General features: G+C 28.8%; 1 protein-coding gene across 1 annotated transcript in view; it reads right to left on the bottom strand.

The window, feature by feature from the left end:
• Positions 1–7,484: 7,484 nt before the first annotated feature.
• Positions 7,485–26,061, bottom strand: part of LOC119602548 (cAMP-specific 3',5'-cyclic phosphodiesterase-like) — a 248,106-nt gene continuing 229,529 nt past the window's right edge. The window contains exon 4 of the mRNA XM_037954134.1: positions 7,485–7,973. Within this exon, the coding sequence (XP_037810062.1) occupies positions 7,970–7,973 (4 nt within the window). The 3' untranslated portion in view covers positions 7,485–7,969. The remainder of the gene's footprint in view (positions 7,974–26,061) is intronic.

Genomic DNA, 26,061 nt, shown 5'->3' with positions numbered 1-26,061 from the left:
ATAAAACGATGATGTTATTTGTAAAAAAAAAAAAACAAGAAAATAATTTCTCATAAAAATCAATTTAAAAGCCAAATAAACTGATTTAAATGGTATGTTTAAAGCCGATAATTGACAAACTTAAGATTGATAGCAGAGGTCTTTCCAATAAGGTTATTTTGTAAAGACAAAGGACCATGTCATTTGTTTCTTAAAAAAATACATATTAAATTAAATTATTTATTTATTAGAAGCCAAACAAACACTTTATTAAATTAATTCAATTTCTTGCTTCTACTTGTCATTTATCCTTTAAGGTTTTCACTTCAATTTCATTATATAGTTTATTGTATTTACTTTTCATTAAATCGAACATTTTTGTAGTCTCATCGATTATTTTATAAAACACTAATTTGCATGTCAATCATCATTAGTTCTTATGTGTTTCTTTTTTGTTAAATACGTTTGAACGAAATTGCCTGAATAAAATTCTGGACAAACATGATATGAATTTCTATACCATTTGGCTAACGCCAAAGAAAAAAATTGATAATATTTTATTTTGAACTTTTGCTAAGACATATTGAGGTAATGATTAAGTTCTAGATAAATTTTTGTAAATTTATTCTGACTTTTAAAATTAGGTAAAATATTTTACAAAAGTTGAGTTGAAAGTTAAGAAATTTATTAGTACAGAGTAATTAGTCTTTTATCAGATAGATAACTGATCTATAGATAAGACTATAGACTGGTCTATAGGCAAGATTATAAGCTAAGTCGGTAGTCAAGAATACACATTGATCTATAGACAAGACTATAGATTGATCTAGAGTCAAGAATATAGACTGATCTGTAGTCAAGACTGTAGACAGATCTGTAGTCAATACTTTAGACAAATATGTAGTCAACACTGTAGACTGCTCTTTATTCCGAACTATGGATCACTCTATAGACTGATCTATAGTCGAGACTATAGACTGATCTATATTCAGGACTATAGACTGAACTATAGTCGAAAACTATAGACTGATCTATAGTCAAGACTATAGACTGAATCTATAGTCAAAACTATAGACTGATCTGTAATCAAGAGTATAGACTGATCTATAGTCAAGACTATATACTGATCTATAACCGAAACTACAGAATGGTACATATTCAAGACTTAAGGACTAATCTATAGTCAAGACTGTAGAATGATCCATAGTCCTAGACTATGGACTGATCTATAGTTAAGACCATAGACAGATCTATAGTAAGGACTATAGGACTTATCTATAGTCAAGACTATAGATTTATCTATAGTCAAGACTATAGACTGATCTATACTCAAGACTATAGACTGCACTATAGTCAAGACCATAGACTGATCTATAGTCGAGACTATTGACTGATCTATAGTCAAGACTATTGACTGATCTATAGTCAAGACTATTGACCTGATCTATAGTCGAGACTATAGACTGAACTATAGTCAAGACTATGGACTGATCTATAGTCAAGACTATAGACTAATCTATAGTCAGGAGTATAGACTAATCTACAGTTAAGACAATAGACTGATCTTAAGTCAAGACTATAGATTGAACTATAGTCAAGACTATAAATTGAGTCAAAGCTGATCTGTAGTCATGACTATAGACTGATCTATATATAAATAGACTGGTCTATAATCAAGATTATAGACTTTTTTGTTGTCAAGACTATGTTTTATTTCACAAAAAGTACAAAATCTTAGTTATAATTTAAACATGCTACTGTCAGCAAAAACTAATACAACTTTATTAAGAAACTGACCAATTTGAAAACAGGAAACGGATATGGAATTATAAAAAGAAATGCCATAAATAAAACTTCGTCAATGTTTTATAAAATGAACACAAAAACGGATACAAAAAACTATTTTTAAAGCTATAAAAAGGAAAAAAAATAATAGCAATAAAAAAAGAAAATCATTAAATTGCTTTAATATTTAACACACTAACAGCATACTTTTAGGCCTGCATAAAGTCAAAACAATAAAGCAATAAAAAACTCTCTTTTGAATAGGCAAATGTCAAAAGTTGTTAATAATTATTTAATGGTTTAGCAAGAATCATTTGCAATATTAATCATACACACTGTTTAATCAAATAACAAGCTGAAAGCACTTGTAAGGATGCAGCAGACGTATTATTAATATTTATTTATATACGTATACGCATAATAAACGACTTGGGTATTAAGTATTAAGTGCGCACAGTGGTATAGGAAAAAAAAAAGAGGGAAATAATTCGGTAACTTCTAAACGGTTAATCCGATTTTAATGAATTTGGTATGCACAAAGAGGAGGTGTTGTCGAGTTTAGGTTTTGAATTTGGACCTTATAGGCCAACCAGGGGCCCGGCGGGGGGTCCTCAAATTAGGACACCTCGGCTATGTTAAATTTTTAAAACGATCCTATTTCTTCATTTGAGTTCCGATTTAAAAAAAATTTCATATATAGAATCTCCTCATCGAGCACTATAAAAAATGTCGTCCGTAGCAGTAAATTATCTCTTATAGTTTAGGAGATATTCGCATTTGAATATTAAAATTTTAAAATTTTACCGTCCTTACTTTAGTTTTTTTGATAATAGCAGGTCCAAATATTCCGATTTTCGCCATTTTTTTTTATTTGCTTAACAACAAGTTTATATACCAAGCAGTGAAAGAATTATGTAAAAATCATGACTGAGTCCAAAGTTATAGGCATTTAAATTTAAAAAATTAAAAAAAGGCGATTTTTTGTCATTTTTTTGGGAAAAAAGTATCTTTTTCTTTTAAGTTATCTAAAAAGTTTCTAAGAAGATGTATATAGAATTTATACTTTTTGGAAAGCTGACTTTACATAAAATACGATAAATGAAACAAAACCTAAAAATTTTTGATACCGAGGGGACCAGGTCCATCCAAAAAAACCCTATTTTTTATGGAAAATTAAATTTTGAGCAAAAATTCTCAAATCGCATAGTCGATATCAAATTATAGTGACCTGTTTTATATGACCCAATAAGTTCTTAATCATTTTGTAACGGGTTTCGATAACCCCGCCCCTGGTATGGATATAATAGGCAAAAAACCAAAAAATCCCATTTTTGGGATTTTTTAAAACTTTTTGGGAATTCCGGGATTTCTAATAAGAAAATTCGAAATTTTTATTTAATTTTGGATTTTGAGTAAAAAAATCTACCTAACTGTAAAATTTCATCAAAAAAATATTCATAAATAAAATTTTATTGCAATTTGAAAAATTTGTATCTTCGCAAAAACTGAATAAAAACATTTTTTAATTTTTTTTAAAAAAAGTATTCCGCGAATTTTTTAATTTTCAAAAATTATATACAGTTTTGAAAAATAGACAAAATTACCTTTCCATTGATATATAACATGCCTACCTAATGTTTTTTAAGTGACAAATTAATTAGGGAAAACTCAACATCTTTTAGAAAATTTACCTAGCACTATTATTTTCATCCATATATGTAACAATTTAAGATGTTAACCTTATGGATGAAAATAATAGTGCTAGGCAAATTTTCTAAAAGATGTTGAGTTTTCCCTAATTAATTTGTCACTTAAAAAACATTAGGTAGGCATGTTATATATCAATGGAAAGGTAATTTTGTCTATTTTTCAAAACTGTATATAATTTTTGAAAATTAAAAAATTCGCGGAATACTTTTTTTAAAAAAAAATTAAAAAATGTTTTTATTCAGTTTTTGCGAAGATACAAATTTTTCAAATTGCAATAAAAATTTTATTTATGAATATTTTTTGATGAAATTTTACAGTTAGGTAGATTTTTTTACTCAAAATCCAAAATTAAATAAAAATTTCGAATTTTCTTATTAGAAATCCCGGAATTCCCAAAAAAGTTTTAAAAAATCCCAAAAATGGGATTTTTTGGTTTTTTGCCTATTATATCCATACCAGGGGCGGGGTTATCGAAACCCGTTACAAAATGATTAAGAACTTATTGGGTCATATAAAACAGGTCACTATAATTTGATATCGACTATGCGATTTGAGAATTTTTGCTCAAAATTTAATTTTCCATAAAAAATAGGGTTTTTTTGGATGGACCTGGTCCCCTCGGTATCAAAAATTTTTAGGTTTTGTTTCATTTATCGTATTTATGTAAAGTCAGCTTTCCAAAAAGTATAAATTCTATATACATCTTCTTAGAAACTTTTTAGATAACTTAAAAAGAAAAAGATACTTTTTTCCCAAAAAATGACAAAAAATCGCCTTTTTTTAATTTTTTAAATTTAAATGCCTATAACTTTGGACTCAGTCATGATTTTACATAATTCTTTCACTGCTTGGTATATAAACTTGTTGTTAAGCAAATAAAAAAAAATGGCGAAAATCGGAAATATTTGGACCTGCTATTATCAAAAAAACTAAAGTAAGGACGGTAAAAATTTTAAAATTTTAATATTCAAATGCGAATATCTCCTAAACTATAAGAGATAATTTACTGCTACGACGACATTTTTTATAGTGCTCGATGAGGAGATTCTATATATGAAATTTTTTTTAAATCGGAACTCAAATGAAGAAATAGGATCGTTTTAAAAATTTAACATAGCCGAGGTGTCCTAATTTGAGGACCCCCCGCCGGGCCCCTGGTTGGCCTATAAGGTCCAAATTCAAAACCTAAACTCGACAACACCTCCTCTTTGTGCATACCAAATTTCATTAAAATCGGATTAACCGTTTAGAAGTTACCGAATTATTTCCCTCTTTTTTTTTTCCTATACCACTGTGCGCACTTAATACTTAATACCCAAGTCGTTTATTATGCGTATACGTAATATAAATAAATATTAATAATACGTCTGCTGCATCCTTACAAGTGCTTTCAGCTTGTTATTTGATTAAACAGTGTGTATGATTAATATTGCAAATGATTCTTGCTAAACCATTAAATAATTATTAACAACTTTTGACATTTGCCTATTCAAAAGAGAGTTTTTTATTGCTTTATTGTTTTGACTTTATGCAGGCCTAAAAGTATGCTGTTAGTGTGTTAAATATTAAAGCAATTTAATGATTTTCTTTTTTATTGCTATTATTTTTTTTCCTTTTTATAGCTTTAAAAATAGTTTTTTGTATCCGTTTTTGTGTTCATTTTATTAAAACATTGACGAAGTTTTATTTATGGCATTTTCTTTTTATAATTCCATATCCGTTTCCTGTTTTCAAATTGGTCAGTTTCTTAATAAAGTTGTATTAGTTTTTTGCTGACAGTAGCATGTTTAAATTATAACTAAGATTTTGTACTTTTTGTGAAATAAAACATAGTCTTGACAACAAAAAAGTCTATAATCTTGATTATAGACCAGTCTATTTATATATATAGATCAGTCTATAGTCATGACTACAGATCAGCTTTGACTCAATTTATAGTCTTGACTATAGTTCAATCTATAGTCTTGACTTAAGATCAGTCTATTGTCTTAACTGTAGATTAGTCTATACTCCTGACTATAGATTAGTCTATAGTCTTGACTATAGATCAGTCCATAGTCTTGACTATAGTTCAGTCTATAGTCTCGACTATAGATCAGTCAATAGTCTTGACTATAGATCAGTCAATAGTCTTGACTATAGATCAGTCAATAGTCTCGACTATAGATCAGTCTATGGTCTTGACTATAGTGCAGTCTATAGTCTTGAGTATAGATCAGTCTATAGTCTTGACTATAGATAAATCTATAGTCTTGACTATAGATAAGTCTATAGTCCTTACTATAGATCTGTCTATGGTCTTAACTATAGATCAGTCCATAGTCTAGACTATGGATCATTCTACAGTCTTGACTATAGATTAGTCCTTAGTCTTGAATATGTACCATTCTGTAGTTTCGGTTATAGATCAGTATATAGTCTTGACTATAGATCAGTCTATACTCTTGATTACAGATCAGTCTATAGTTTTGACTATAGATCAGTCTATAGTCTTGACTATAGATCAGTCTATAGTTTCGACTATAGTTCAGTCTATAGTCCTGAATATAGATCAGTCTATAGTCTCGACTATAGATCAGTCTATAGAGTGATCCATAGTTCGGAATAAAGAGCAGTCTACAGTGTTGACTACATATTTGTCTAAAGTATTGACTACAGATCTGTCTACAGTCTTGACTACAGATCAGTCTATATTCTTGACTCTAGATCAATCTATAGTCTTGTCTATAGATCAATGTGTATTCTTGACTACCGACTTAGCTTATAATCTTGCCTATAGACCAGTCTATAGTCTTATCTATAGATCAGTTATCTATCTGATAAAAGACTAATTACTCTGTACTAATAAATTTCTTAACTTTCAACTCAACTTTTGTAAAATATTTTAACCTAATTTTAAAAGTCAGAATAAATATTTACAAAAATTTATCTAGAACTTAATCATTACCTCAAATATGTCTTAGCAAAAGTTCAAATAAAATATTATCAATTTTTTTCTTTGGCGTTAGCCAAATGGTATAGAAATTCATATCATGTTTGTCCAGAACTTTTATTCAGGCAATTTCGTTCAAACGTATTTAACAAAAAAGAAACACATAAGAAACTAAATGATGATTGACATGCAAAATTAGTGTTTTATAAAATAATCGATGAGACTACAAAAATGTTCGATTTAATGAAAAGTAAATACAATAAACTATATAATGAAATTGAAGTGAAAACCTTAAAGGATAAATGACAAGTAGAAGCAAGAAATTGAATTAATTTAATAAAGTGTTTGTTTGGCTTCTAATAAATAAATAATTTAATTTAAATATGTATTTTTTTTAAGAAACAAATGACATGGTCCTTTGTCTTTAAAAATAACCTTATTGGAAAGACCTCTGCTATCAATCTTAAGTTTGTCAATTATCGGCTTTAAACATTACCATTTAAATCAGTTTATTATGGCTTTTAAATTGATTTTTTATGAGAAATTATTTTCTTGTTTTTTTTTTTTTACAAATAACATCATCGTTTTATATGTATGTATATACTAAGTGGAAATTTATTGAAAGTTAGTTTATTTCATTTTCTTACTTTATATTTGTTTTATGGCTTTTTGCTACTAGTGTCTTAACGTTTTAGTTAACGCCAACTCTCAGTGGTTATCCTTAAAGTATGCAAAGTTTTTGTAGTTTTAAGTAAATTTAGATTTTATGGCTTTTTTGCTCAACACCAGCAACCACTCACTGTTAATACTTTAATTCTTTAGTATATTACACATAGAGAAAATATACATATAAATGGATGGATACTCATCTATAGTAAATATTACTCTGTCCTCGTATTTTAGTTGCTCCAAAACATATTGTCTTAAATCATATTTTTTTTCTTAGTGTAGTTTTTATTGTATTTTTTTTTGTGTTTTACAGCAATAACAACTAATAAGTTTAAGTTTTCTTTGTTAAAGTCATTGTTTGAAATGAAAACTTTTTATTTTATTTAAAAGAACTGCAGCAGGAATAAACTTGTAAGTTTTCCCCTGTTGTTTTTTACGTATTTTTCTAAAATAAAGTTTTCTAAGTTAAATTTAAATAAAAGAATATAGTGCAAGTTAAAACAATAGTTTTTTTTACCATTTCACACATAAAACGGTAACTTAGTTAAAAGCAAATACTTAAGTTAAAAACTTGTCTCTTAAACTTAGCAAATTGCTAATGAATCTTGTTTTCTATTTAAATGATTTAATAAAACCAAAACTGTCTTTAAACTAAAAATTAAGACTCAATACATCAATAATTGACTCAAATATTAAGAAACTTTTTTGCTTTCCCCCCTTAGTAGCCTCTTTTACAAGTTTATTTTAAAAATTTTCAGAAAATTTATAGCCATTTGGCAGACGTGCCTGTAAATAAAATAATCATATTTTGTAACCCAAAATAATTTACAAGGCATAAAACTTTACTTACACAGAAAACAGGTGTTAAAATGTCTATAATTTCTAATAAAAGACTCACCTGTAAAGAAAAAAGAAAATAAAATTATTTTAGTTAAATGTCATAAGTTTTATACAGATTTCAAATAAAAATATTTTGTGCCATTTGAAATAAACATAACATATTTTCCTTTTATATATTATTTTCCATATAAATTCTTGTTTATAGAATAATTTATTGTTGTTCAATTTGTGTTTTTTCTTTTAAAATGTATTTTGTGTTATGTTTGTTTATATGTATGTGTTTTTTCTTTTGTAAATTATCGATTAATTTGTTGGAGGTATTTTTAGATTTATACTTCTGTCTGCCTGCATCATATGTTGACGGGAAAGTGTTTGAATTTTTTTCTCTAGATTATGCTTATTTGAACCCTTCATCTCTTGTTAAGGGTAAAAATAGATTTTAAATTTGATACATATTTAAATTGAGTACTTGTTTAAAGTGTGCTACAGTAAAGCTAATGTTTCTGGGTATGGTGAGTTTGTTATAAGGGTTGAAACACATGTCTCTGTTTGGTTTTAAACTAGTCACAGACGTAGTCTAGTCATAGTCTAGTTATAGTCTAGTTATAGTCTAGTTATAGTCTAGTTATAGTCTAGTTATAGTCTAGTTATAGTCTAGTTATAGTCTAGTTATAATCTAGACCCAGTCTAGTCATAGTCTAGCCATAGTTTAGTCATAGTCTAGTCATAGTCTAGTCATAGTCATAGTCTAGTCATAGTCTAGTCATAGTCTAGTCATAGTCTAGTCATAGTCTAGTCATAGTCTAGTCATAGTCTAGTCATAGTCTAGTCATAGTCTAGTCATAGTCTAGTCATAGTCTAGTCATAGTCTAGTCATAGTCTAGTCATAGTCTAGTCATAGTCTAGTCATAGTCTAGTCATAGTCTAGTCATAGTCTAGTCATAGTCTAGTCATAGTCTAGTCATAGTCTAGTCATAGTCTAGTCATAGTCTAGTCATAGTCTAGTCATAGTCTAGTCATAGTCTAGTCATAGTCTAGTCATAGTCTATAGTCTAGTCATAGTCTAGTCATAGTCTAGTCATAGTCTAGTCATAGTCTAGTCATAGTCTAGTCATAGTCTAGTCATAGTCTAGTCATAGTCTAGTCATAGTCTAGTCATAGTCTAGTCATAGTCTAGTCATAGTCTAGTCATAGTCTAGTCATAGTCTAGTCTATAGTCTAGTCTATAGTCTAGTCTATAGTCTAGTCTATAGTCTAGTCTATAGTCTAGTCTATAGTCTAGTCTATAGTCTAGTCTATAGTCTAGTATAGTCTCATAGTCTAGTCTATAGTCTAGTCTATAGTCTAGTCTATAGTCTAGTCTATAGTCTAGTCTATAGTCTAGTCTATAGTCTAGTCTAGTCTAGTCTATAGTCTAGTCTATAGTCTAGTCTATAGTCTAGTCTATAGTCTAGTCTATAGTCCTATAGTCTAGTCTATAGTCTAGTCTATAGTCTAGTCTATAGTCGTCTATAGTCTAGTCTATAGTCTAGTCTATAGTCTAGTCTATAGTCTAGTCTATAGTCTAGTCTATAGTCTAGTCTATAGTCTAGTCTATAGTCTAGTCTATAGTCTAGTCTATAGTCTAGTCTATAGTCTAGTCTATAGTCTAGTCTATAGTCTAGTCTATAGTCTAGTCTATAGTCTAGTCTATAGTCTAGTCTATAGTCTAGTCTATAGTCTAGTCTATAGTCTAGTCTATAGTCTAGTCTATAGTCTAGTCTATAGTCTAGTCTATAGTCTAGTCTATAGTCTAGTCTATAGTCTTAGTCTATAGTCTAGTCTATAGTCTAGTCTATAGTCTAGTCTATAGTCTAGTCTATAGTCTAGTCTATAGTCTAGTCTATAGTCTAGTCTATAGTCTAGTCTATAGTCTAGTCTATAGTCTAGTCTATAGTCTAGTCTATAGTCTAGTCTATAGTCTAGTCTATAGTCTAGTCTATAGTCCTAGTCTATAGTCTAGTCTATAGTCTAGTCCTATAGTCTAGTCTATAGTCTAGTCTAGTCTATCTAAGTCTAGTCTATAGTCTAGTCTATAGTCTAGTCTATAGTCTAGTCTATAGTCTAGTCTATAGTCTAGTCTATAGTCTAGTCTATAGTCTAGTCTATAGTCTAGTCTATAGTCTAGTCTATAGTCTAGTCTATAGTCTAGTCTATAGTCTAGTCTATAGTCTAGTCTATTAGTCTAGTCTATAGTCTAGTCTATAGTCTAGTCTAGTCTAGTCTATAGTCTAGTCTATAGTCTAGTCTATAGTCTAGTCTATAGTCTAGTCTATAGTCTAGTCTATAGTCTAGTCTATAGTCTAGTCTATAGTCTAGTCTATAGTCTAGTCTATAGTCTAGTCTATAGTCTAGTCTATAGTCTAGTCTATAGTCTAGTCTATAGTCTAGTCTATAGTCTAGTCTATAGTCTAGTCTTTAGTCTAGTCTATAGTCTAGTCTATAGTCTAGTCTATAGTCTATAGTCTAGTCTATAGTCTAGTCTATAGTCTAGTCTATAGTCTAGTCTATAGTCTAGTTAGTCTATAGTTTAGTCTATATATAGTCTAGTCTTTTTAGTCAATGTTAAGGCCTTTATTAAAAAAACCTACAACTAAATCCATTTTTTAATCATGTACTTTTAAGAGAACATGTTATTGGAAAGCAAAGAGATTTATTTAAATGACAAAATTGTTGTTGTTAACTATTTTAAAACATTTTTTATTATTCAACAGTTCAATGCATTTATAAAATGATTTTATTTTTAAATTCAATAAAGTACCACAGGATTTTAGTTTCTAGTTAAATTGACACGAAAATGCAATTTTGTTATTTTTTTAATTGATACTTTATAATTTGATTTTAGATTTTATGCATTGGATTAAAAACCCGGTGGGAATTTTCAAACGACCACTATGTTAATTTAGGAGAAAATACCACAAATTTTGAAAAATATTCAAGCTCTGGTTAAATTGTCACGATTTTCCCAGCTGAGCTTTGATCTAACGTGAGCTAATTATAGAAATGATGTATGTTTTTCAATATGGTCTATTGTGCTGAATTTTCTATAAGGCATATAAATATGTATGTTTTATATTTATTGGATATTTTGTATATTTTTCCTACAATCTGGAGCAGTGAATTATGATTTATTTTTAATTTAAATTGTATTTATAGTTTTCTATAAAATTGTCGAAATAGGTTAAATAAACATTAAATAAATTTTATTTTAAAACACAAACAGAAAAAACCTTAACAAGACACTTCCCACAAACCAAATTAAGACAAGATTTTCCATTTTTCAAGTAGTTTATTCCTTTAAGTTAAATATATTTTATTCCTTTATAAAACTTATTTTTTCCAAAGAAATTTAAATAATACTTAATAGACTTTCACAAACCTGACTGCATTTAACATCAAATAATCTCTCTGATGTTCTATTTTGCCCGTCCATCTTTACTCAATAAATAAATCAATATCATCATAAAGATAAAATATTTATAAATATTTTATAATTTAAGTAATTTTTCCCATTCAATGCCCTTTAAACACTCCCAAGTAAAAAGCATTGATTTTTATTACAACTTATTTTTACGTTTCAACTTTATATTTATACTCCACAAAAATTGAATGCTCCTGGTAATTTGTTTTTCCTTTTTTCGTTTGTTTGTGTTCATGCTGGTTTTAATACAAGTGTATGTATGCAATAAAAAATTTAATGGAAATTTCTGCAAGGAGACCTAATTTTTGAAAGCCAATAAATTGTAACTATGTATGCATGTATGTGTGTATGTATATGGATGAGTATTATGCCCGCCCGTCCACTTAAAGAAGCGTTGGTGCAGAAATGAAAATAATTTTATTTCATATATTTAATGTTCGTTCGAGAAAAAAAAAAAACAAGAAGTTGAAATAAATTGTAGAAACATTTATTTTACATTTTTTATATGCATACATATAATATTTAAGGATTAAAACGAAAATTTGCTCTCTTACTTTTCCTATGAATGTATACAAATGTAATACATATAAATATTTATCCAACAAAAACTTTCATTCCCTAATAAGGGGTTAAAGTGATTAAATTTACTTACACAATAGAGTTTTAAGTCATCACTTTAATAAGGTGATGTCATTGGAGGCAACACTAACGCTTACAAGTAATTAGAAAGGTTAGTTAATATAAATCGCACGAGATAATATGTTTACATCATGGAAAAGATGACTAATGTTTATTTTACTGTTCCTATGTAATTAGCACGTATTGAAAATGGTTAGTATATAAGTGGCTAAAATTGAAAGTCATACCAAGTTTTTGCTGGGTAGACATATAAATATGTAGAGCTAGTTTATGCCTGGGGTAAACTTTAATATTCATATTTTCGTACAAAAATACTCAAAAATTAGGAGTGTTCATGAAAGACTAAGACTAGACTATAGACTAGACTATACGACATAGACTAACTAAGACTAGACTATAGACTAGACTATAGACTAGACTATAGACTAGACTATAGAACTAGACTATAGACTATAGACTAGACACTAGACTATAGACTAGACTATAGACTAGACTATAGACTAGACTATAGACTAGACTATAGACTAGACTATAGACTGACTCATAGACTAGACATATGACTAGACTATAGACTAGACTATAGGACTAGACTATAGACTAGGACTATAGACTAGACTATAGACTAGACTATAGACTAGACTATAGACTAGACTATAGACTAGACTATAGACTAGACTAAGACTAACTATAGACTAGACTATAGACTAGACTATAGACTAGACTATAGACTAGACTATAGACTAGACTATAGACTATAGACTAGACTATAGACTAGACTATAGACTAGACTATAGACTAGACTATAGACTAGACTATAGACTAGACTATAGACTAGACTATAGACTAGACTATAGACTAGACTATAGACTAGACTATAGACTAGACTATAGACTAGACTATAGACTAGACTATAGACTAGACTATAGACTAGACTATAGACTAGACTATAGACTAGACTATAGACTAGACTATAGACTAGACTATAGACTAGACTATAGACTAGACTATAGACTAGACTATAGACTAGACTATAGACTAGACTATAGACTAGACTATAGACTAGACTATAGACTAGACTATAGACTAGACTATAGACTAGACTATAGACTAGACTATAGACTAGACTATAGACTAGACTATAGACTAGACTATAGACTAGACTATAGACTAGGACTATAGACTAGACTATAGACTAGACTATAGACTAGACTATAGACTAGACTATAGACTAGACTATAGACTAGACTATAGACTAGACTATAGACTAGACTATAGACTAGACTATAGACTAGACTATAGACTAGACTATAGACTAGACTATAGACTAGACTATAGACTAGACTATGACTAGACTATGACTAGACTATGACTAGACTATGACTAGACTATGACTAGACTATGACTAGACTATGACTAGACTATGACTAGACTATGACTAGACTATGACTAGACTATGACTAGACTATGACTAGACTATGACTAGACTATGACTAGACTATGACTAGACTATGACTAGACTATGACTAGACTATGACTAGACTATGACTAGACTATGACTAGACTATGACTAGACTATGACTAGACTATGACTAGACTATGACTAGACTATGACTAGACTATGACTAGACTATGACTAGACTAGACTATGACTAGACTATGACTAGACTATGACTAGACTATGACTAGACTATGACTAGACTATGACTAGACTATGACTAGACTATGACTAGACTATGACTAGACTAGAACAAAAATAAATGAATACGGGGTCAAACTTTGATCTTTATTAGATCTATTGTTACCTTTTATTGACTCTTTAAAAACGGGCCATCCTAAGATTGGTATTTACCATGGTATGTGTAGAACATACTTCATTCCATATGATTATTCAATTTTACCATTTTCATATTTATTTTTAAAACATACCATTTTTAGCAATTTTTAAAAAAGACCCAAAAAAAGAAATGAACACACAAAATTACCAAAGACAATTCAGCCAATAGCAATACAAATACACTCAGAAAAAAAGCCGTTTATAATATTTAGCTAATAGTTTAAATGAAAAATGAAATGATTATTAGTGAACAAATATTTTGCTTTAATATTATTTTCAGTGTATAACTTAACATACATCATCTGATTTGAAATGTATGAAACGTTGGGACCTGTAGGTTTTACATAACTACAAACACATGTATGTATATTATATGTGTGTGGGGGTCCATAAAATATATGTATGTATGTATGTGTTTGTGTGTTTGTCCTTTTATTTTATTTGTAAATTTTTGTTTGTACGCCTGTATGTGTCTATTTTTCATACATGACTAAAATTGTCTTTCTGGCGTTATAAATTTTATCAACAGCCTACCAGTTATTTTGCTTGCCATTCGACAAACGTTTACTTTACGGCTGTGTCACGAGAATAGTCTAGTTATTGAGAGTCATAATTAAAATAAACACATTTTCATAGATGCACAAATCATGATAGTTTTTTAATACGGAAATCTTAATAAAAATGAATTGTATTCACATGTGTTTTAAGAATAAATCACTTTTGTTATTTATTTTAAGAATTTGCCTTAAGTACTTAAATGTCAAATAGTTTATTTTAATTTCTACATTTTATACACACGTTACAATAGATGAAAAGTGCCGAAATTTGTTGAGATTGTTAAGTGGTGTACTATGTAAAAATGACACAAAATTATTGCATTTAAAGTTATTATCAGATAGTGGATACTTCGTTAGCTATACGTTGATAGTTTTAGTTAAGGATTGACTATTTTTAGAAATCTATTTAGGTTTGAAGTAAACAGCTGAATATGCTATATGTAACTTTTATTATATAAAAGATTTGTCAAAGTTGTCGGCTGAAATCATGGATGGAAAAAAATTATAAATGGAATTTCGATTTTTTTTTTTGAAAAAAATAATTAAATTAAAATTTAAAAAAATATGTATTATATGTCTATAGTCTAGTCTATAGTCTAGTCTATAGTCTAGTCTATAGTCTAGTCTATAGTCTAGTCTATAGTCTAGTCTATAGTCTAGTCTATAGTCTAGACTATAGACTAGACTATAGACTAGACTATAGACTAGACTATAGACTAGACTATAGACTAGACTATAGACTAGACTATAGACTAGACTATAGACTAGACTATAGACTAGACTATAGACTAGACTATAGACTAGACTATAGACTAGACTATAGACTAGACTATAGACTAGACTATAGACTAGACTATAGACTAGACTATAGACTAGACTATAGACTAGACTATAGACTAGACTATAGACTAGACTATAGACTAGACTATAGACTAGACTATAGACTAGACTATAGACTAGACTATAGACTAGACTATAGACTAGACTATAGACTAGACTATAGACTAGACTATAGACTAGACTATAGACTAGACTATAGACTAGACTATAGACTAGACTATAGACTAGACTATAGACTAGACTATAGACTAGACTATAGACTAGACTATAGACTAGACTATAGACTAGACTATAGACTAGACTATAGACTAGACTATAGACTAGACTATAGACTAGACTATAGACTAGACTATAGACTAGACTATAGACTAGACTATAGACTAGACTATAGACTAGACTATAGACTAGACTATAGACTAGACTATAGACTAGACTATAGACTAGACTATAGACTAGACTATAGACTAGACTATAGACTAGACTATAGACTAGACTATAGACTAGACTATAGACTAGACTATAGACTAGACTATAGACTAGACTATAGACTAGACTATAGACTAGACTATAGACTAGACTATAGACTAGACTATGACTAGACTATGACTAGACTATGACTAGACTATGACTAGACTATGACTAGACTATGACTAGACTATGACTAGACTATGACTAGACTATGACTAGACTATGACTAGACTATGACTAGACTATGACTAGACTATGACTAGACTATGACTAGACTATGACTAGACTATGACTAGACTATGACTAGACTATGACTAGACTATGACTAGACTATGACTAGACTATGACTAGACTATGACTAGACTATGACTAGACTATGACTAGACTATGACTAGACTATGACTAGACTATGACTAGACTATGACTAGACTATGACTAGACTATGACTAGACTATGACTAGACTATGACTAGACTATGACTAGACTATGACTAGACTATGACTAGACTATGACTAGACTAGACTATGACTAGACTATGACTAGACTATGACTAGACTATGACTAGAACAAAAATAAATGAATACGGGGTCAAACTTTGATCTTTATTAGATCTATTGTTACCTTTTATTGACTCTTTAAAAACGGGCCATCCTAAGATTGGTATTTACCATGGTATGTGTAGAACATACTTCATTCCATATGATTATTCAATTTTACCATTTTCATATTTATTTTTAAAACATACCATTTTTAGCAATTTTTAAAAAAGACCCAAAAAAAAGAAATGAACACACAAAATTACCAAAGACAATTCAGCCAATAGCAATACAAATACACTCAGAAAAAAAGCCGTTTATAATATTTAGCTAATAGTTTAAATGAAAAATGAAATGATTATTAGTGAACAAATATTTTGCTTTAATATTATTTTCAGTGTATAACTTAACATACATCATCTGATTTGAAATGTATGAAACGTTGGGACCTGTAGGTTTTACATAACTACAAACACATGTATGTATATTATATGTGTGTGGGGGTCCATAAAATATATGTATGTATGTATGTGTTTGTGTGTTTGTCCTTTTATTTTATTTGTAAATTTTTGTTTGTACGCCTGTATGTGTCTATTTTTCATACATGACTAAAATTGTCTTTCTGGCGTTATAAATTTTATCAACAGCCTACCAGTTATTTTGCTTGCCATTCGACAAACGTTTACTTTACGGCTGTGTCACGAGAATAGTCTAGTTATTGAGAGTCATAATTAAAATAAACACATTTTCATAGATGCACAAATCATGATAGTTTTTTAATACGGAAATCTTAATAAAAATGAATTGTATTCACATGTGTTTTAAGAATAAATCACTTTTGTTATTTATTTTAAGAATTTGCCTTAAGTACTTAAATGTCAAATAGTTTATTTTAATTTCTACATTTTATACACACGTTACAATAGATGAAAAGTGCCGAAATTTGTTGAGATTGTTAAGTGGTGTACTATGTAAAAATGACACAAAATTATTGCATTTAAAGTTATTATCAGATAGTGGATACTTCGTTAGCTATACGTTGATAGTTTTAGTTAAGGATTGACTATTTTTAGAAATCTATTTAGGTTTGAAGTAAACAGCTGAATATGCTATATGTAACTTTTATTATATAAAAGATTTGTCAAAGTTGTCGGCTGAAATCATGGATGGAAAAAAATTATAAATGGAATTTCGATTTTTTTTTTTGAAAAAAATAATTAAATTAAAATTTAAAAAAATATGTATTAAAGAAATAAAATATTTAAAAAAATATTTTTTTTAAATTTTAAAAGTTAAAAATAATTAAAAAAATTAATTTTTTTAAATTTTACTTTTTAAGCAAAATAATAGTTTTGAAAATAAACTTTTGTTTGTTCTAGATTTTTATTTGGATTTTTTTGATTTCATATAACTTAATCATGAAAAATTATTTATAAATTATCTTCCCATAGTGCGAAGAAATTAATCATAAACTTTCATAAAGCTTTTTCGTCTGGTTTAGAATGTATCTGGTAAACTGCTAAACTTTCGGTGTGAATTGGGTGGTATGGTTTGTTGCTTGGCTAAAATTGGCTTAAAGCCTTAAGTTGAAAAGCTTTTTGTAAAAAAGCTCATAAACAAGAACAGTGAAGACAACTACAATAAGAAAATGTGTTTACATAAAAGAAAACTAATATGGAAAGAAAACTTTCCTTCTAGGTACACTCTGTGTAAATAATATTGAAAAAAGCTTTTTTCTACTATTAAGTTTTTGAAATGTTTCAAGACTAGACTACAGATGGCAGCTAAAGAATTTTTATAGGAAACCATATTTTTTACTTTTCTGGGAAAAGCAATCTATGATCAATCGGTCTGGTCTGCAGCAATGTTTGGGTTTTGTGTGATTAGAAATACACACAGGACACAGTGTTGGAGAAAAATGAAACTTCTAACTTTTTTTCCTGAGCTCTTAAAACCTTTATTCCTAAATGATGTGTTATTTCTTTGACGTTGAAATTTAAAAAGTCGCATTAGATTTCTATATGCATTTTGTATATAATACAAATATTTTGTATAATTATCAATTGAAACTTAATAGTCATTATCAACAATATTAGAAAATAATAGAAATAAGAAAACATGTGTGTTTAATTAATAAAATTTCAAATTTTAAATTTGTCAAATAAGAAAGTATAAATCTTTTGTCTTAAAAACACTATAAAAACAAACAAAATATTTACTTTTTATTTTTTTTTAGTTCACTTAAAATAAGAAATAATCTTAGGAAGTATTAGACTATAAAAAGCTAACAAACGTTTCACTAAACACAATAGTTAACCAAACTCTTAATTAAAAGCCAAAACATGAAATTAACAATTTTCATTATTTTACTTATTAGTGTGATTGCTCTATTTAGCGCACAAGTCAAAGCTGATGATGACTCTAATTCGAATTCTGTAGAATCGGCATCTAATGAGCTATCCGATAGCAATTCATCGTCTATGGAAAAGATAGCCAGTAAACAAAAGACGAATAATAAAGTAAAATCTGCTAAAGCGGCTGTTGCCAAAAAGAGGGCTCAAGCTAAGAAAGCTAGGAAGGCGAAGAAGGCTAAAAAAGCTAAGAAAGTCAGACAGGCTAAGAAAGCTAGACAAGCTAAGAAGACCAGACAAGGCTGAACAAGGTTAAATTGGCGTTGTCGATTGATTAAAAATGGAATATCTCAAATGTTGTAAATAAACGATTTTAAAAGTTTAAAGTTTAGGCTTATTTATTTATACGTTTCTGTACAAAATATTGTTCTACGCAAGATTTTTTTTATAGAAAATATCGACGAAAAATGTACTAAAAAAATTCATTATAACATTATTTTCTTAAAGAAAATAAAATTTTCTTTGAGAAAATAACATTATTATTATACAAAGTGTTTTAAAAAAATTAAGTTATATATAATTTTTCTATAAAAACAAGTATGAATGTATAGTCGGGCATGGTCGATCATATTATACCCTACGCCAGAGATTATGTTAGAAATGTGAGTTATTTTTTAAATAATAAAGCATTTAATTTGTTTTTAACCCTAATTCCGGAATATTTCTACTTTTTATCGAGAAAAAAGAGATTTTCTATAAAAGATTTTCTACAGACAGACAGATAGACAGACAGATAAACAGATAGACAGACAGATAGACAGACAGACAGACAGACAGACAGATAGATAGACATATAGACAGACAGATAGACAGATAAATTTTGTAATAGATTAACTATTGTAGACATATTTTTGTATAGAAAAAACTATTATATAATTTTTCTATAAAAGAATTTATTATACACAATTTTTTTCCATAAACAAAACTCTTATACACAAATGTTCATGTAGAAAATCTGTTACGCACAATTTTTTCTTCAAAAAACTGTTATACAAATGCTAAAAGAAAATTATTCTATAAAAAACTAACTGTTATACACAAATTTTTCTTTAGAAAAAGCTGTTAAACACAAATTGATTATAATTTGTTCTATTTTATAAAACTGTTATACACTTTTATATGTAATTCTATAGAAAATATTTCTATAGAGAAAATTTTTCTAACAGAAAACCCGTTATACACTCGTATCTCTGTAGAAAAAAATCTTTTTACAAAATGTTTCTGTAGAAAATCTGTTATGGAAAACTGTTAAAAACACACATTTTTTAGTGGTAAAAACTGTTATACAAATGTTTCTATAGAAGAGACTGTAAAAAATCTGTTATAGGCAAATTTTTCTGTACAAAATATGTTAAACAATTTTTTTTTAATAAAAACAACTGTTATACAAAAACTTTTCTATGGAATAAAAATTGTTATACACATTTTTTATATAGAAAAAAACTATTGATTGAGCAAATTTTCAAACAAAATTCTTCTGTATAAGTTAATAATTATAGAGAAAATTTTATTTTCTGTGATGTAACATGTTTATTATACCCTACACCACTTTAGTGGGGAGGGTATATTGGGTTTGTGCTGATGTTTGTAACGCACGATAATATTGGTCCTATACCCAGATTAAAGTATAACAACCGGCTTAGAATCATTTTCTGAGTCGATTTACATAGCTATGTCCGTCGGTCTGTCCGTCCGTCCATGTAAACATTGTAATCAAACTACAGGTCTCAATATTGAAGATAATTCAATGAAATTCGTCACATGATCTTCTATTGTACCAGGACGAAAATGGTTAAGATCGGTCCATTATTTCACCTAGCCCCCATACAACTGAACCCCTGAATAGGCCTTGTAAACCTTGTAAACAAACTACAGGTCGCAATTTTGAAGATAATTCAATTAAATTTGGCAGATGATCTTCTATGGTACCGGAGACAAAGCCTATTGATATGTTTAACATCGGTCCATTATTTCACCTAGCCCCCATACAACTGAACCCGACGAATTGGGATTTTAGGTTCATAATTATGTTTAATATACTCGTATCTCGACAAAAAGCTGTAAAACCAAGTTCTATACTAGCCTTGATGACTTTCATGAATTTTATAATTATAGGGTCTCATTGACCATATGCAAATCTCCCTTCAAAATTTGACTTAAATGTCCATAATTTTATTCAAGTATAATTCAAGGCAAGGTACAATTCAACTTAAATGCTTTATTATGAAAACTAAATCAAATTTTATTTTTGTAACAGGTGTAGGGTATTATATGGACTGTAATTTCTTACTTGTTTTTTTTTTTTATTTTAAAATGTCTATTTTCATTTTGATTTAAATAAATCAATTTTTTAATGATTTTACGCATGTCGAGAAAAAAATATCAAGTCAATTTATAAAATCCAGGCAGCTGTACAAAACCAAATGAAAAGGGTCAATAAGTGTTTAAGTTTAAATTGAATAAAGAAAATAATCTAGTAAAAACAATTTAACAAAAAAAAAAACATGTACGCTTAAAAAGTGAACAGGCCGCAAAGGTTTTATAAGGTTTAAATTTATTGATTTTATATTAATTTTTGAAAGATAAAGCCAAATGTAAATAATATTTCATTCAATTTAAAATTTAAGTTTGTACTACGTGTAAACATTATTCTTAATGTTACTTTAAAAAATAATGTTTACAAAATGTTTTACTATAAACTAAATATACCAAAAAAGGGTTTCTTAAGACTTATGTGTTAAGTTACCACATTTAAATAAACAAAATTTACAGTATTTTAAACAAAAATAAGCTAAAAACAAAATTTATGCAGAAAATCCTTTAAGTTAATAAAAATTTGTTAATGTGTATGTATTTACATACACTTTAGCAAACTCCTAGAGTCTTTAATAACCCAGCAGTTTTCTAAATACTTAATAAATCCCTTCTAGATAGTAATTTTCAAAAGTATCAAAAAATATTTAAAAGTATTGTGCGTTTAGGTGTTCTTTGCACTGCTAAGAGTAATCTATTCATTACTTAACCCATGACAGGTAATTTGTTGTGGACTCAATTGACATTCCAGTGTTATTACAAAGTAATTAAGAAGGTGTTTGACTTGACATCTATTAAATTTTCTATTACTTCAAATATCTGTTGTTCTTGTCACCTCAGTAGATTTAATTTACTTTCTATTGGAACAGGCTTTTAGAACTACAGGGCTACGAGTTTAAAAAGTATGCTTATGTGATAATCTATATACCTAAATAATGTTGATATATGTTTTAACAAATTGCTTAAAATATTTTTACATAAAATTTTGTATATTGAATCGTAAGCGTAAGAAATTATGTTAATTTTTTCATGTAAATCCTTTTAAAATTCATATTGTTTGTCAAGTAAATTTGTATTTTGCTTGTTAATGTAATTAAAATACAATCTTTACAGTCGCGGCTAAAATTTGAAACTACTAAGATTATATTTTTAAAATATGAAAACTTCATGTTAATAAATAGAGGGAAAAAAACCGTTAGAAAAATACCGAAATTAATACAATACGTTGTCAAAAGTGAGCTTACCACGTTTGTTATTTTTTTAGACAACGGATGTGTATAAAATTTAAATAACAATCAGTTATTATTTTGACAACCGCTGTTGTAATTTTGACAGCTCATCCTTCTCATTGCAACAACGCATTGTTGTCATTTCGATTACGCTTTGTGTCATTTCGGCAATGCATCGTTATAATTTCGACAAAGAATCGTTGTCATTTCGGCAACATGACTTTCTGTTTGACAACATAGCGTTGTCACTTAGGTAAGATATTATTATTTATTTTGTTGATTTTATAACATCGTGTATTTTTTTTATATTTTTGTGGTTGATTTGACAACAATCCGAACATGATGTTATTGAAAAATTATAAACACTTTGGTGTCAATTTGGTACTAGGCGTGTATTATTTTAAAACGTTTTTTCCTACTTATATTACCATTCACTGTATATTATTTGGCATGTGTGTAAATAAATACACATTACTTAAGTAGATTACAATATAACAAAAGTTAAATAAAAAATGTGCAAATAACCCAGCAAAAACTGGGTAATGGCTTGTGCTTACATAACCACTTACTTTTCAATGACTACTACTTTCTATTTGCATTACTTTTAAGTACTATGATAATGATTTACATATATTCAGATTCGCAAGTACTTTATTTTGAGCGAACTAACGAACACTAAGCCCAGGTTCGTATTTTGTGTGAGCATTTTTTTGTTTTTAGAAAAAAAAAACAACTTTTTAACACCTTATTTGTAAGTACTTATTTTAGTAGTTATTTGTATGAATCCCGAAGATGTCTGGGGTCTTCAGAAAATTTTTTCAACAAACATACAGACAGACAGAATGCCAAAGATATCTGGGGTCTTCAGAAGATTTATTTCAACAAACAAACAGACAGAATCCCGAAGACATTTGGGGTCTTTATAAAATAAATTTTACAAAAATATAAACATACAGACTGACGGACATAACTAAATTGACCTAGCTTTCTATAATGGTTCAGAACTTTGTAAAAATTATATTGTGAAAATTAACCAGGTGAAAGTCATAAAAAGTGCCGCTGTGTGTGTTCTATCGGTGTCACTGAGCCGTAGAGGGTTTGTGTGGGTCATAACTCGTGGTTTTGATACGGAACACAAAGATCATCCACGCCATCGAAAAAGTTCAGAACAAGATCGGTGGTCATAATGTCGATGGGCGTTATGACACACCAAACAATGTCATAGTTTCCATGGAAGTTATGATACTTTCATAAGTGTCACAATGACCATGATAAAGTGGCATAAAATCCATGGAATGCCGACACTTTCTTATAGGAATCCAAAATTCAACATAGACCAAAGTTACGAGAAATTCTATCAGGGATAAGAGTGCCACTTTCCAAAATCCTAAACAAATTTTCCAATACATTTATGTTTTAAAAAAGTCACAAAGTCCATGGACATTATGACACTTTTGAAAGTGTTATAACGTACATGGATACTATGAATATCTTTAGTGGTGTGTCATAATGTCCATGGACACAATGTCAATGAGCAAAAGCTCATAAAGTCCATGGATTTAAAAGAGTCCATTTATCAAAAAAGGCTTAACGTCTATGGACATTATGTCACTTGGCATTATGACACGTCACCGAATCTTTTTAGAGGGACTTGCGATGAAAAATTGAAAAATTGTAATTCAGTTCCCAAAATTTTACAATTAAAATTTCTTCAAAATATCTACAAACTCACGGCATTAAGTAGCTACCTTGCATGACCACAAGATTTACATGGACATGCAAATGTACGAACTAGGAAGAGATTCTTACCCTGTAGTGTGATCCTAAGTACTTTTATTAATGTTGGATATAGTTTATATGATTTTCCATATTTATTTATTTTATAAATTAAACAATGTGACCAACTAAACAAGACCACAAGAAAACAATTTTAAATGATCTACTTAAGATTGACCACAAACATCTTTTAAACATCAACAAGTCATCACTTTCTAATTGTGAACCAAATTCACCCACTTTCATTAGCAAAAGTAAATAAATATTTATGTTGTGGTAAAGACTAAAAAACCCAGCAGCTTCGTAAGTAACATAATAAATCACTTATACAAAATTATACAAAATTATTCACTTATATATATTAAAAGATAATTGATTACCATGTAAATCTAATCTAGCTGTAAGTCAATAGTAAGGTGTCTCTATGTAAATTAGAGTGCAAACAATTACCCATTTCTAACAAAAAATGTATTGCCAACTAACTTTTCGATTTGTAATCCACATGAATCGAGATTTTTATCTGTTGCTTCGTTTTAGAGTCTATTTTTTGAAAGTCTCCCCGAACTACTGGGATATTGGGAGATTATTTGAAATATGTGCTCTGTTTTTTACACCCACTTGAATATTCATACACGTTATAATTGTAATGGAATTTCTTGGCAAAATGTTGAGAGCCAATTATACAAAAAATTCCTAAGCGCACTAAATGACTGACGGGTGAAATAAATGAATTACAGAAATCTACTGGCGCTAGTGTGATATGACAATGACATCAATATAAATTTATTTTAAATACTTTGATGAAGCGATAAGAGAAATTTATTAAATGTGTTTTTCTTTAGGTTTAGTTTTATTGTTCATTTCCTTTAAATCCAGATCATATAAGATAGTCCATTTATAAATCAATTCATTTTTCTTTGTTTATTATTTATTTTCAAGATTTTACTTTTGCTAAAATATAAGAAGGATTAAACACATTGTTGTTTTGTTAGTTGTACACTACATACAATTTTTTTTTTTTTGATTGTTGTTAGAAAATAAACTACAATTGAACATGGTCGACTATTGTCAAGACTATAGACTAATCCATAGGCTAAAAAACAGAATAGATTATTGATTATGCTAAATGCTAGCCTGCAGTCTAGAACTTAGGCTATAGTATAAACTAGACTATGGATTAGATAATAGACTATAGACAAGACTGTAGGCTACACTATAGACTAGATTAAAGACTAGTGTATAGACTGGACTATAAACTAGACTAGACTAGAGACTAGACTATAGACTAGACTATAGACTAGACTATAGACTAGACTAGACTATAGACTAGACTATAGACTAGACTATAGACTAGATAGACTAGACTATAGACTAGACTATAGACTAGACTATAGACTATAGACTAGACTATAGACTAGACTATAGACTAGACTATAGACTAGACTATAGACTAGACTATAGACTAGACTATACTAGACTATAGACTAGACTATAGACTAGACTATAGACTAGACTATAGACTAGACTAGACTAGACTAGACTATAGACTAGACTATAGACTAGACTATAGACTAGACTATAGACTAGACTATAGACTAGACTATAGACTAGACTATAGACTAGACTATAGACTAGACTATAGACTAGACTATAGACTAGACTATAGACTAGACTATAAACTAGACTAGACTAGACTATAGACTAGACTATAGACTAGACTATAGACTAGACTATAGACTAGACTATAGACTAGACTATAGACCAGACTATAGACTAGACTATAGACTAGACTATAGACTAGACTATAGACTAGACTATAGACTAGACTATAGACTAGAATATAGACTAGAATATAGACTAGACTATAGACTAGACTGTAGACTAGACTATAGACTAGACTATAGACTAGGCTATAGACTAGACTATAGACTAGACTATAGACAAGACTATAGACTAGACTATAGACTAGACTATAGACTAGACTATAGACTAGACTATAGACTAGACTATAGACTATAGACTAGACTATAGACTAGACTATAGACTAGACTATAGACTAGACTACAGACTAGACTATAGACTA

The sequence above is a fragment of the Lucilia sericata genome, unplaced genomic scaffold (assembly GCF_015586225.1).
Source record: "Lucilia sericata isolate MDLA Ls3-8-SP2 unplaced genomic scaffold, ASM1558622v1 Contig000240F_arrow, whole genome shotgun sequence".
In the NCBI taxonomy this organism is placed as follows: Eukaryota; Metazoa; Arthropoda; class Insecta; order Diptera; family Calliphoridae; genus Lucilia; species Lucilia sericata.
The sequence above is the reverse complement of the archived record's forward strand: the minus strand, read 5'-3'. Positions and strand labels throughout refer to the sequence as shown.